The sequence below is a fragment of the Sciurus vulgaris genome, assembly GCF_902686455.1.
Source record: "Sciurus vulgaris genome assembly, chromosome: 7".
Lineage (NCBI taxonomy): Eukaryota > Metazoa > Chordata > Mammalia > Rodentia > Sciuridae > Sciurus > Sciurus vulgaris.
In genome coordinates, this window is record NC_136467.1 from 148,785,710 (window position 1) to 148,799,597 (window position 13,888).

The 13,888-nt window shown below is 45.4% G+C and overlaps 1 protein-coding gene across 1 annotated transcript in view; it reads left to right on the forward strand.

Annotated features, from left to right (window-relative positions):
• Positions 1–13,888, forward strand: part of CAP2 (cyclase associated actin cytoskeleton regulatory protein 2) — a 134,629-nt gene that overhangs the window by 20,379 nt on the left and 100,362 nt on the right. The window contains exons 2-3 of the mRNA XM_079147073.1: positions 9,836–9,957; positions 13,644–13,744. Of these exons, the coding sequence (XP_079003199.1) occupies positions 9,837–9,957; positions 13,644–13,744 (222 nt within the window). The 5' untranslated portion in view covers position 9,836. The remainder of the gene's footprint in view (positions 1–9,835; positions 9,958–13,643; positions 13,745–13,888) is intronic.

Below are 13,888 nucleotides of genomic sequence, written 5' to 3' on the forward strand. Positions count from 1 at the left end.
TTTAACCTTTATTTTTACAAAAAGGAACGGTGTTTTCCGTTTGTATTTTAAAACATTTTGGAGGGTGTGGCTTTATACGACGTAAAATTCGCCCACTCTAAGTGCGCAACCTGATGCTTATTGTTATATTTACAGCATTGGTTCAGCCACCACCACGATCCTCTTTAAAGCCATTCCTGCCACTTCACATAGAAACTTTGTGCACGTCTGTAATCCCTCCCCTTTCCTATCCTCACCCCTGGGCAACCATAATCTACTTTCTGTTTCTGTAAATCAGCCTTCTCTGGATGTTTTATATGAAGGGAAGTATCGGATGCATGGTCTTCTGTGTCCGGCCCTTCACTTAGCACAGAGTCTTTGAGGTGCATCTACCTGTGGCCTGTACTGTGTGTCCTTCCTTTTTATGACTGAATAATATTCCACTGACTGGATACACTGCATTTTGTTTATCCATTCTTCTATTGATGGACATTTGGGTTGTTTCTGGGTTTTTGCTTTTTGGCCATTGTGAATAATGCTGCTATTTGTTTGCAAACCCACCTGGGAACATATGTTCTCATTTCTCTTGAGTAGATTCTTAAGAATAGAATAGCTGATTTGAATGACAAATACATACTTAACTTTATAAGAAACTGCCAGTTTTAAGCAACGGCACCATTTTACGTTCCCAGTGGTACACGAGGGTTCCGTTCTCTTCACATTCTCACCAGCACCTCTCACTATGTGTCTTTGGGTTGTGGGCATTCTAGCTGTCTCGTTATTGAGTTGCAAGAGCTCTTTATATATTCTGAATACAAGGGAGCATTAGAATGATTTGATGGAAGGACAAAAGGACTATGAAAATCCTGCTCAGGCTGTACAGAGTAGCCCAGCCAACAGGATCTCTATGACTCTTCTCAGTGCCAGGATGTGGCCCTTGGGGGCCTCCTAGAAGCAGCTCTTTGACCTCTACCTCCTCCAGGGCATAAGGACAGAGTGTGAACAGGAATAGAATGACTTCCCTAATAGCATGGCTCTTAGAAAGGGCCATCGAGAGGGGTGAAGAGAGAGCTCGTTTTTCAAAGGGTCCCTATCCCCATTTAGCTAAGAGAGCCCTACCCCATGGTAGAGGAATGGGGATGAATCGTGATTTTATGACTTCAGCCTTACTCAGCTCCACCACACCAAGTAACCAGAACCAGCCTCTGGACATATGTGGGCTTCTCCCCCCGCCTCAGCTCCCACTGGTCTCAGTTCCCTGTGATCTGGTGTCCTGACGAGCTGGCTTGACCCCATTGGCTGAGCTGTCTCCTCGTCAAGGAGGTCTGGGCGCCTGAGGATGCCGTCTGGGTCCCACCCCATGTGTAGCCTCAGGGGCTCAAGCCCTGGCTCAAAACATGTCCACATACATGTCCATATATAATTGTCTTAACTTAGTGAAGAAGAAGAAAGAAATTCACTGATTGGAAACAGGATAATTGAGACTCGGCAGGTGAGATAATCCACCCAGGGCTGCGTGGGCTGTCACTGAAGGGCATGGGTGAGGATTCTTTGATCTCAAAAATGCTTTTCCCATTTCATCAAGTTGCAAGTCCTCGTCTTGTATCTTCAGAGATTTAAAGTCAGAGCAGAATTATTCATACTACAGGACCAGTCAGGCATGCTTCTGAGGGGTGATCCCCCAGGGTGGAGAGCTCACGTGGTGGAGAGGCCATTTCTTCGTGTTCATTTTGCCTTCCTATATGCTACTCTGCTGATGGGGACGGAGGGAAGTAAACGCCGCAGGAGGATTTCCACAGATCTGTCGGACTCTGGAAGTCTTCCGAGAGGACTTGGGATTTGAAGGATGGGTCAGCAGTGTTAGGAAGGACCTTGAGGCCATGAAAACAGAGGCACCATGGAGAGGGACAGGGTAGGTGTTTGGGATGAGTCGAGGTGTGTTGGGCTTATCTCTGGGGCTTGGCGAGTTGTCCTGAGAACAGGGTGAAACACTTGGGAAATCAGACTGAGGAGTTTGCTCTCTTCCTTTGCAGTGAGACATTAGTAGAGGCATTAGCGGAAGCAAGTGGCTAACACCTTGTGGATGTTTTCTCTAGTTTTGTGAAAGTTTAGAGGATTCTTTTAAACTCGTGTGATCTTCTGGTCTCTCCTATTCTGAGCACACTGCCTAAAGATGGAGTCTTTTTTTTTTTTTTTTTTTTTTTTTTTGTGGTGCTGGGGATTTGAACCCAGGGCCATGTGCTTGTAAGGCAAGCACTCTACCAACTGAGCTATATCCCCAGCCCTAAAGATGGAGTCTTGAAATTTCTTCACAATAAAAAAGAAAGTGGTAGCAGTGCTAGGTAGCGCTGCATCCCTGTCTCAGAATACGTGAGGTAGACGGCTTAGAGGAGGAGTGGTTTATTTTGGCTCATGGTCTCAGAGGTATCAATCTGTGATTGCTTTGTCCTATTGCTTTTGGGCCTGTGGTAGTACCTCATGGCAGGAGCAATGGCAAGGGAGGCTGCTCATGTCATGGCAGCAGGGAAGATAAAGAGAAGAGATGGGACAGGTCCCCACATCCCCTTCAAGGGCACACCCCAGTGACCTTACTTCCTTCCAGTAGGCCTCACCTCCTAACGGCGTCACCACCTCCCTCCCACTGGTGCGCAGGCTAGGAATCAGGCCTTCCACACGTGGGCCTTGGGGGGCATTTCAGATCCTAACTAAAGCAGCAGCTGAGTTTGCTGAGAAGCTGGCTCCCGAACGGCTCTAGAGGAGAGTAAGTGAAAACCGTTCGTGAACAAGTTCTTGGTGAAACAGCCCAGCTTGGGCGAGCAGGGTCTGCTTCCCTCTCACTACAGCTGGGCAGAGAGGTGTGTTAACCAGCCGCAGCCTTTTAAACGTGAGCATCGTGCCAGCAGAGAGTGGGCGCTGATGAATGAGTGAGGCGAACGCGGTCACTGAGCTGGCCAGGGGATGAGTGAGTAAATACCGAGACGGTCCTCCCAGACATACCCCAACCCTAGTGAGAACAGTGAGTCCCAAGATTACGCCCCACAGCGAGTGGTATATTCCTGGGAAAGAAAGGAAGTCGTTGATAGATCCCTGACAGAGAGTGTCCAACAATCCGGGGGAGTCTGACTTGATGGTAGCTTAACAAATATGTTTGAACTTTAGGGCACTTACAGGGAAACTGGTCTATTGTGACTGTTTTTTGCAGAGTTCTCCTATAAACCAGTTACCTGAACTCACCATGAGAAAAGGTTTGAGAGTCTTCAATTTCCGGTTTCTTCCAGTGCATTTCCTATTTGACCTCAGACGCGTGGCCTTTAGAACCGCTGCCTCTGGTCTCCTTTGCCCCATCACTTCTCCATCTTGGACCTTGGGAGCAGGATTCTGAACTCATGGTCTTTTCATTAATGTGAAAATGTTTTCTCCTTTACTTATTTCACAAACTCACTGTGAGGACTTGACAAAGCTCTTTGAACAACGTGGAGTTTGTTTTAAAAATGGAAATCCTAAAGCCAAAGGAGCCATGGCCGACTTTAAGGTTTCTCTCTGGAGGGAGCAAGTGTATTCTCTCAGTCACGGGAGGAAGCCATCGTGGTGCCAAGTGGGAAAAACTAATCTAATGCCTACTTTTAAATGGAAATTTCTCCTATGAAAATCTGGCTTGCAGCCCCGTCTGGGGTTGTGCCAGTGAATGGTAGCCAATTAGTCAGTCAATCAAAAAACATCTATAGAATTCGCTAGGTATGCGGCACCATGCTGGATCCAGGGGGAGGGTCAGAGAAGAGCGAGCCATGACCTCAGCTCATGGAAAGCTCGAGACCAGGCTCCTTGGAGTGGGGAGGAAGGTGTCCATGTGCTAATAGAAAAGGAAGCACAGGGGGTATTTTAATTGGACAGTATGTCTTACAGATGCTGAGGATGTAATCCAGACAAATAGGCTTATTCTGGGCACGAGGGGTGAGCGTTCAGAGCAGCTACAAAGCTACCTTTATAACGGATCAGAGCCAGTTGGGTAAAAGCTGTGTAGACCCTTCACCACTGAGTGTAAGATGGTTTGGGTGAGATATGGAGGATGACGGAGTCTTCGTTTCCAAAACTAGTTCCACAGAGACTGAGTGTGCTTTTCAGAGGATGATGGGAAAGGAAGACAGTCGGAAAAATATGAGGAAATTACAAAACACGAATTACATACCAAAGTGATCCCTTTACAGTAAGCATTACACAGAACCTTGAAAAAAAAAATCTCAGACATGTTGGAAGAATAAGTAAATGGACAGGGCAAAAAATGAAGGGTTAAAAATAAATGTTTTCTATGGATCAGGCTTTCTTGAGGACCACTTAACATTTCAGATACTGTCCCTGTTGCCCCGGAGGCGGAGGCGGGACGGGATGTCTTACAGCATTAGCTAACGTGCATCCTTAGGCTTCAGAGCACATCTGTGTGTGGTAGTAACAGAAGCAAAGGAAAATTACGCTCTTTCCCCATAATCTTCTGCTTGACAAGAGCCAGAAGACAAGCCTGGTGTGTCGGACTCCAAAGTCATGGCCTCTGTACTGCCCAGTTGGGGATGAGTGAAACCATTGAGGGGTCGTGAAGTGTTTGAAGGTGTGGGGGACTCTCTGCTTCTGGAACCGTGATGGAGAAGGACAGAAACCCCGGTTCGCTGAGTGCCTTCTGCCTGGCCATTGCACTGGGGTTTGTGACATTGGACATCAGCCATGAAATCAGACGGTGTCGGGAACCGAGTTTCTGAACTTTGAGGACACACTTTGTAAAATGATCAATGAGGCAGAACATTTAAAAACTAAGAGCCGTATTTTCTCTTAGGAAACCTTATTATACCAGGATAGTAGATTAGCCAATACTGACTGGCTCTATTCTGAAGGGATGGAGAATTTGGAAACAAACAACTTGGTTTCTAAACTCACCCAGAGACAGACAATATGCAAGATCCATCTTCCAACATTTTCTGGACCTCTTGAAAATCGTTTATAAAGAAAAATATATCGACTACGAAGCATATAATCATAGCGTTCACTACACTCCGGACAAAGAAGATCCCAAATCTTCCTTCAGAAAGAAAAGGCAAGGCGAGGTGAAAGGATCGAGTCAGAATGGCTTTGGACTTCCCGGCAGGGCCCAGGAACCCTGCAGCCGCGCGTCTCGCCCTCTGCAATTCCCAGGGAAACTTCCAGCCGGATTCTGTCCTCGGCCAATCAAGTGTCAAAAAGATATTTTTTCAAACTTGCAGGTCAAAAATAGACCTTTCCTGTACCTTTTTCCCCCCAGCAAAGAGGAGGTCACCGAGTCCAGGGAAAAGGTGAAGCAGTGTAAGAGAGGAGAGGGGACCCCCTGGGGACCGGGCAGCGAGCCGGGTCACCTGGGCAGCAGCTTCGGGAGCAGTCGCCTGTGTCAGAGGAAGAGCGAGGGGTGAGCCACTGTTAGGCCCACAGCGGACCCAGAAGCTGTAAGCACTGAGGAAACAGGAGGCGCAAAATATGGAAAACCACCGCTGTGTGCGCCCCGTGGCTGAGCGCGCACCCGCACCGTTGTGTTCATGCCGGATGGCGGTCCCGGGAAACCGAGGCCGCACAACCAGGAGGACTGGAGATTCCTCCTGCAGAGGGGCAGTGGTGGGGATCGGCAAGAAATAGGTAGCCCCCGTGTTTTGGGTGGGAACTCGAGGGAAAAATGAGCCAGACGCAGCGACTAAAGCTTATCATTTAGAGATAAGGAGGTAATTACCGAAAGACACAGCTAAAATAATTGAAGAGGGTTGACTCTTGAGACAAAAAAAAAAAAAAAAAGAAGAAGTAGAAAAGAAAAGGAGTGGGCAGGGGACTCTTGGTTTTGCATAAAAATCATGTGCGGTATATCATGAAAAGCTACAGGCAAGGATATTTAATGTTGCCACCGTGAAGAAATTAGAGATATTTGAGGAGACTGACATGTTCCACCTGATTTACGCCTTGTGCAGTGAATCCACATGTCGAAATATCACACAGTACCCCATTAATATATTAATGTTTTTATGTATCCGTTTTAAAAAAAGAAGTTATGTAGAACTGTTGACTCAATTCTGTTCATGCCTAGTTCTGATGAAAATAAAAATTAAACTTTAGAAAAAGGACAGGATATGTCAGCAGAGGAATGGATAAAGAAGATAAGGCACACATACACGATAGAATATCATTCAGCCATAAAAAAAGTGAGATCCTGTTGTTTGTGGCAAAATGGGTGGCATTGGAGAACTTCATGCTAAATAGTGAAGTAGGCCAGACGCACAGACAAGTACTGTGTGTTCTCACTTACATGTGGGGAAGCTAAAAATGTTGATCTCAAAGAAGAGGACAGGATAATGACTATAGTAAAGACGGGGAAGGGAGGGTGGGAAGGGAGAGGTTGGATAATGGGCACCAAAATGTGGTTATATCGGTGGAATAAGTTCTTGTTTTCTACAGTACAGTAGGGTGACCATAATTGACAGCCAATTATTACATATTTAATGAAGAACTGGAAGAGAGGAGCCCAAAGTCTCCAAGCACAAAGAAATGCTAAATGCATAAGGAGATGGAAATGCTAACCACCCTGATGTGATCATTACACGCTGTGCACATGTACTAAGTTATCACACCGTGTCCCTTAAGCACGTCTAAATGGTATGTGCCAATTAAAAGAAAAATAGAATAGAAAAGGAAAAGCGAGGAAAACACAAATAAGAAAAAAAAAAACCATGGGTGGGTGGACTTCTCATTATAGTGACACTCAGAACACTAAGAAATGGGCACAAAAGGAAGCCTTAAGATGAACCTCAAGCAGTGTTTCTTAAAACGGACCTTCAAAAGCTAATGCCAGCAAGTGCCAGGCTCCTCCCTCTTTTGCTCCTCCACACACTCGGGCTCTGGAATAGCCACCGGTTGGTGCTTGAACAGGGTGGCCGAAGCTCTGAAGAGGCGGTCTGCCTCTCTGGGCTGTCCACCTGCCAGTCTGGCTTCCGGCTCCTCTGACCCTTAGACTGTCTCACCTCCCACGGCCCCTGCTCCACTGGTCCTGGTCCAAACTCCCTGTCCACCTGTCCTGCCTCTGCTGCCTGCATTTACTTCGACTACCTTATGTGCTTCTTCAGCCTCTTTCTTGAATCCTGGCTCCTGTCAAAACCTGGCTAAATGCACTTTGAAAAGCCAGGGCAAATGGAAGTGCTGGGAAGAATTTGGAAAATCTGCAGCTTGCTTTTTATCCTTATACTCGAGGGCCAAGACAGCAGCTGAGGGTGTGTGTGTGTGTGTGTGTGTGAGAGAGAGAGAGAGAGAGAGAGAGAGAGAGAGAGAGGGAGGAAGGAGAGGGCTTGGACCTCAGCTGTCTCCCTGGAGATGTTAACACGCACCCTGGGATATTCTTTCTTTTATTCTTCAGTTTCTCTTAGAACCTGTTCTAAAATTTTAAACCCTTTCGAGCTCCTTTGTATGAGCCACGTTTTGATCTCTTTAGAAGCTATGGCAAGACTTAGGTCTTGCTCATGGTGATTTTACACGAAGTGACATCTGAGTCTCTGTTAGACTGCATTCCATAGCACTCTGCCCAGCCTGGCAGTTTAGGGACTAACTCCTGTTGTCTCTCAGCGTATGGAGCCCTATGGGACGGTGAGAGTGTGAGTCTTGTCAGGGGGGTCTGATTACGCGGCACTCAGAGATGGCAGTCTTAAGTGTGAAATGTAACAGGCCTTTCCAGAGCATCTTGATCTGTGAGCTGCTGGAGGCGGCGGGTGCTTTCCTGTGGGGCGCGGAGCTTGCTAACAAAGCAAGCACATTTTTGTTCCTATCGGGACTAAGTCCATGGTGGCAACATTTGGCAAGTTGGTTAACAGGGAACAGAGATAACTGTGAACAGATGGGCAGCTATTAAAAGATTTGAGGGGCTTTCATCCTTTTTCAAATGGCCTTCACCCACCTACAAGATACCCAGTTCCCTTGCAAGAAGATTACGTAAAGGGTTCAATTAAATTTCTTCCTTTCTTCCCCCCTCTCTCTCTTCAATTGCAATGGAATCAAAAGCTCTGACGTGAAGAGGAAAAGAATAGATGAGAAATTTCTAATTTTGAATCCCCCTAGGATTTGATGCTGATTTCAGTTGTGCAGAGAACGCTGCTCCATATTTTGAAAGAGTCGCTGCTGGCAGTTTCAGAGAGATGACTTTCCAAAATAGACAGTGAGCCCTGCCTCCGTATCTGGTGACTGACATCGGGAGGCAGAATCACAGAGATGTACTCACATTTGGAGGTACATTTGGAGAAGCATTACCTCGCCTCTGAAAAACACGGCGGCGCACCAGCATTGTATTGAAACTCCGCACGAATGGAAAACGGAACAAAAGAGGATTGCATTAGCCTGGTTCCCAGGAGAAACGAACTGTGTACCCATCTCCAAGCAGTGCCTGCTTCCCATGCCCAGGGGCAGCAGTGTCTCTGGTAAAGAAGCACGTGGCTCCTCTTTTGCTCAGAATGATGCTCGGAAAGGTCTTCAGAGTGAGAAGACCCCAGGCACTGGTTTAGAGGAGGCATGTTTGATTCTCTCTGGGGAAGCAGCCCTGTTCTGCCAAAGGTGGTCATAAGTAGGTGTGGTGAGGTTTACGGTGCTTCGGGGTGGCCACATTAGATTGGGTTCCATTCCTCAGAGGAATGTAAATGCAAATTCTAAGACCCATCATTTTAAGGTCCTTGCCCCATATACAGTCATTTAAATATTTGTTTGGGCCGGCTGAGGTGGTGCACGCCTATAATCCCAGTGGCCTGGGAGGCTGAGGTAGGAGGATCGCCAGCCTCAGCAATTTAGGGAGACCCTGTCTCAAAATAAGAAATAAAAAGGACTGGTGATGTGGCTCAGTGGATAAGTGTTCCTGGTACCAAACATACATACATAAATACATGAATTTATAAATATATATATACATACATAAATACATGAATTTATAAATATATATTTATTTATAAATATACACACACACATATATATTTGTTCAGAAGTGGGAAGGATGGCTAGCCAACCCCACTTTTATCCCCAGTCCCTTAACTTAAATTCCTATTTATTCCAGCAAGAATACAGAGTAACCGAAGATCCTGCCTCTAAAATCCACCAAGCCTAACACAAAATTTTGCCCAGACATAGCCAGCAGCCTTACAAAAGGAAAATAACCATTTCTAATATTTTACACTAAAATCTAACCCACCATTCAGAATCATTTTCATTTAAGCTAATTCAGCAACAGAAACACAGGAACCAACTGGCCCTGGGGCGTGGAGACTCTCCTCCCAGCTACATGGGGCACAGTTTCAGAAATTCAGTTCTGTGCTGGGCTGTTTGGTTTTCTCACTACTCAGTAAACAAGGATTATCCATGGGTTTAGAGTCCCCTGGGGAATTATGCTTTACCAGGAAGAGTTGTGGAAAATTGTTAAAATATTCCCCACCATTCGGCAGAGCAAGAGTATGCAGTATTGCTTTTGGGGTACATGTTTGCAGGCACTTAAGCAGGTACCATGTCCGAATTGTGTCTTGTAACAAGGAAGTTGAGAGGCGGCACTGGGGAATGATGTAGAAGAGTGGATGTGTGTCTTTCATCCTCATTTGTATGTTACGTAAAAAGCACTGAATTGAGTAGAAAATAAGTTTAATGTAGTTGGCTTTTTTTTTTTTTTTTTTTTTTTTTGTTCCAAGTTTTGTGTTGAATCTCAGGCACTTTCTGGACGTGTGGAGATGGTCCTGAGGTCATCAGCCCCGCTTTGAGGGCTCTTCCTTTTCCTCCCACTGGGGTGTGAGGGTGTCACCCTGTGCTCACGTGGCCTCCCTTTGTGTGTGTGTCCTTCTAGAATGGAAGCCATGCAGAGCCTGGTGGAGAGACTGGAGCGCGCTGTCAGCCGGCTGGAGCAGCTATCTGCAGAGTCACACGGGCCTCCTGGGGACTGTGGGGAAGTTAACGGTGTCCACGGAGGTAGGGCTGCGCCGGCATCACGTGGGCTCCGCGCGGGTCGCTTAACTTGGTGCTCCTCCTTCCACTGTCCAGAAATATGTCCGCCTGCTTCCGGCCACATTCCCTCCTCCTGCCTTTCTGTGAGGGCTCCGTGAGGAGTCCCTGAAAGAGAGGAGGAAAAAAAAATCCATTTTCTGTCCCCATAAGGATGAACATATTTTACACACCAATGATCAAAAATGACAAAATTTTAAAAGTTTCAATCTGAGTCCCCAAAAAATTCACTAACATCTGTGCCTCTTAAGAGCGGAGCCCATGTGCCAAATGTCATTATTCATCCACGTTAGTGTTTATATGGCTGTTCCAGCCCTCAATGGCTGTATTATCTAAGTCATTATCAAAAAAAGAAACAAATGTTCTCAATCGCAGCATGAACTGGAAGGAATTATTCTGTCGACGATGATGATTTTAAGGAGAACAAGTCCTTGTGTTTAGGAATTGCAGCTTTGAGGGAAGCCAGTCTGATGTGAAGGGACATAAGAGTGATGTGACAGGGCCACCTCACAAGGTCACCTTTGCCCGATCACACTTTGAAAACTATAGGCCAAACATTTAAACAAAAAAAGATTCCTAAAAATTGTAGGTTCAATTAAAAAAAAAAAAAGTTCTTTCTCTAGGATGGGACCCTATATGGCAAACTCTTCAAGTTATCTCTAATAATTTCTCCAGTTCCTTCTTGTCTAAGGCTGCAGTTTAACAAATGAAAATACAGGGCACGAGTTAAATTTGAATTTCAGATAAAGAATTTTTTTTTTTTTTTTTTTTTTTTGGTGTAAATGTGTCCCAAATACTGCATGGGCATACTGCACGGTACATATTTATACTAGAAATTTATTCATTGCTTATCTGAAATTCAAATTTGACTGGGCAATCTGTATTTAGCTTGGCAGTTCTATTCTTGTCCCATGTGCACCTCCTTCTTATCTGACCCGTTTTGAATGCTGTCGGCTCTGGGGGTCTTGTGGAAGAGGAGGCTTCAAATCGACTTCCCCAGGAAAGACCTACATTGGTGCTTCTAGAATCTCGGGCGTATTGGAGCTGTGCCTTGCATTCCATGCCATGGGACAGAAATGACTGTGTGAGCCCAAATGTGCTGGCTGTCTTTTCCCCCAGAACACAATGAAAATTATGCCCTGAATGGATTGAAAGGGGCGTGGCTTGGAGGACGGCTGCCAGGGGCCTGTGAGTTTTTTCACAACAACTGAAACACATTCATGATTTCGCTGTTAAGTCTTTGTTAGCTGTACAGTTGGTACAGAGACTCCTAAACCTTGTTTGTAAGAAAATATTTTCCAGTTCTTCAGTAACTTTGTTTCATTCTGCCCTGGCCTCTGGCTGATGACAGACCTTTCTCTAGATTGCTGACCACAAATGTAAAGTCTGTGAGTGATAAAAAACAAGCCAAGATCTTAACCATGGAGATCGAACCATGTTGTTAAATAAAGAAAAATCAGCTCGACCTTTGGAACTTTATGTATCTAGAGGAGTAGTAGATTGAACTTTGTGCGTTCTTTATTAAAATAATTTTTCTGGGAAAATTAATAGGCTAGTAAAATTGGAGGACATCTAATTAAATTAGCTGGTGTTTAAACAATGTTTTCTAATACAGCACATCATTTCAAACCATTTATTAAAGCAAAGATCTTCTAAAACAACTTAGCAATTTAGTATCCTACTTGAAATGAAGTAGGGTAATTAATAAGGAAGATAATTAGTAAAATGTCTGGATGAGGCCCATCCCTTAAAACATCTTACAAGTCCTAAACAACATCATTTCCATTTTTTCTTTCTTCATTACTATGTGTTAATAATTTCCTAAATTCTATTCTTAAAAAATTCTTTGGAACAACCTTTTACTGTAAATATAAACATCATCATTACTATGGTTTAACTAAAGTCAAATTTAAAAAAAATTATTTAGGACCTGGAGGGTGGCTGAGTAGTAGAGTACTTGCCTAGTGTGCACAAAGCCTGGGATTTGATCCCCAGTCCCCAAAAGATTTTGTTTTGCTATATTTTACCTTAAAAGAAATGTCTAGAAAGAGCATAATCCATTACAAATACATAGCGCACACAGTGCAAAGGTCTGCTATGATGTTAGTGCTGTGATGTTTTATGAGATGGGCCTCCCCCCTCCCGCCCCACCCCCATAATTAGATAAGTCCAGCTCAACAACCTGAAGAGAGGTACTTTTGCATTCCCGCCAGGTGACAGGCACCGTGCTAGGTGTAAGGACATCGCAGATAAATTATATAGAGTCTAGTCCTCGGAACCTTGGGTTTCCGTGCATTAGTATTCAGAACTGCAAATGCTTTGATTAAGAGATGCTCAAAGGATACAGACTGGTGCAAAGGCAGACCATTAAAGGCTGCCCGGAGGAGGTGTGAGCATAGGGAAGCCGTGAAAGGAAATTAGAAAATATTCCCTTTCATCACCGAACCTTCTGCTAGGTAGAGGCCTCTGTCACCTTTCCGAAACTTTCTCCCGCTTCAAATACTCACCAGAGACCTTGGGCCTCTTCCACAGCAGCAAACAGGTTTATCCATTTCCAACTGAACCTGTTAGGCGTCTGGGGCTTGTGTCCTCTTAGGTTCAAGAATTTTTTTTTTTTTTTTTTTTTTTTTGCAGTACTGGGGATCGAACTCAGGGCCTTGTGCTTGTGAGGCAAGCACTCTATCAGCTGAGCTATCTCCCCAGCCCAGGTTCAAGAATTTTTAATTTAAGACAACTGAGTTTCAACAGTCTGCTTGAAACTTTGTAGGTGTAGAGAGCTGTTAATAACTGTTTCCATCCCCTTGGGGGTGGGTAAAAGTGGGCAATGAGGGAGAAGAGAAAAGGAAGGAAGCTTTATCCTCTAGTTTTATGAGTGAGGATGATGTATTTATACAACAGAAGAAAGGAAATGCTAGATTGGGGATTGGATTTTAATAGCCTGTAATTCTAAGTTTCTCAATATGATGTTTCTCAATTTTAGGGGCAGGAAGTCAGAAACTTAGGTTTTCTTCATTTAATTTAAAAAAGTAGGGAAAGAACACAGAGCATACTGGCTGGTCTGTTGTCACTTGCACTCGAGGGTCACCAGGCACTGAAAACCTGGGGGACTGTCCGTACTCGCTGTCATTGCATGTGGCCACCTCTCCTCCCTCTGGGAACAGGAAAAGCGAAGTCAGCGTTCTTTGTCTCCCCGCCCAGGTCCGTCCTGCCCTTATCTATGTCCTGGGGGACTCTCGGCAGCTATCTGTAAGGATGGCCTAGCACCTGGACAGGTCCTTGTAGAAGAAAGCCCAGTGGCTTTGGATGAATCTGGCTCAGTTTGGTTTTTGGATTTGCCTTTTATTTAGTCTCTAGAAGAGAAAGGCAGGCCCGCGCCCTGTCTGCATCTCCATTACCTCCTCTGGAGTGCCATGCCGCTGCCCGCCTCCTTGAGCGTGGTCGAGAAGGAAATGAAATGCTGTGGCCAAAGTCCTTCCTCGGGAAGGCGGAAAGCAGTGTTTCCTGAGCCCTTGAGAGGTGCTCGGTAGACAGGCACTGAGCGAGGGCATGACTTCGTGAACAGATTAGCAGCAAGGACGTTGATATTAAGCTTCCATGTTACCTTGTGCAAGGCAGTCCTGGCTACCAGGGAATAACAAAATGTCCCTCTTCAGGTGTGGCACCCTCCGTAGAAGCCTTCGATAAACTGATGGACAGCGTGGTGGCTGAGTTCATAAAGAACAGTAGGATCCTTGCTGGTGACGTGGACGCTCATGTGAGTACTTCCTCCCGTTCTCCGTGGAGAATCCAGAGTGGCCAGCCCAGCTCTGACAACCTTGGTGGCATGAGGAGATCTTACTTATCTATTTTTCTCTCTGGCTAGCTTGGCGGTAGCCAAAACAGCCATTAGTGCAGTCCC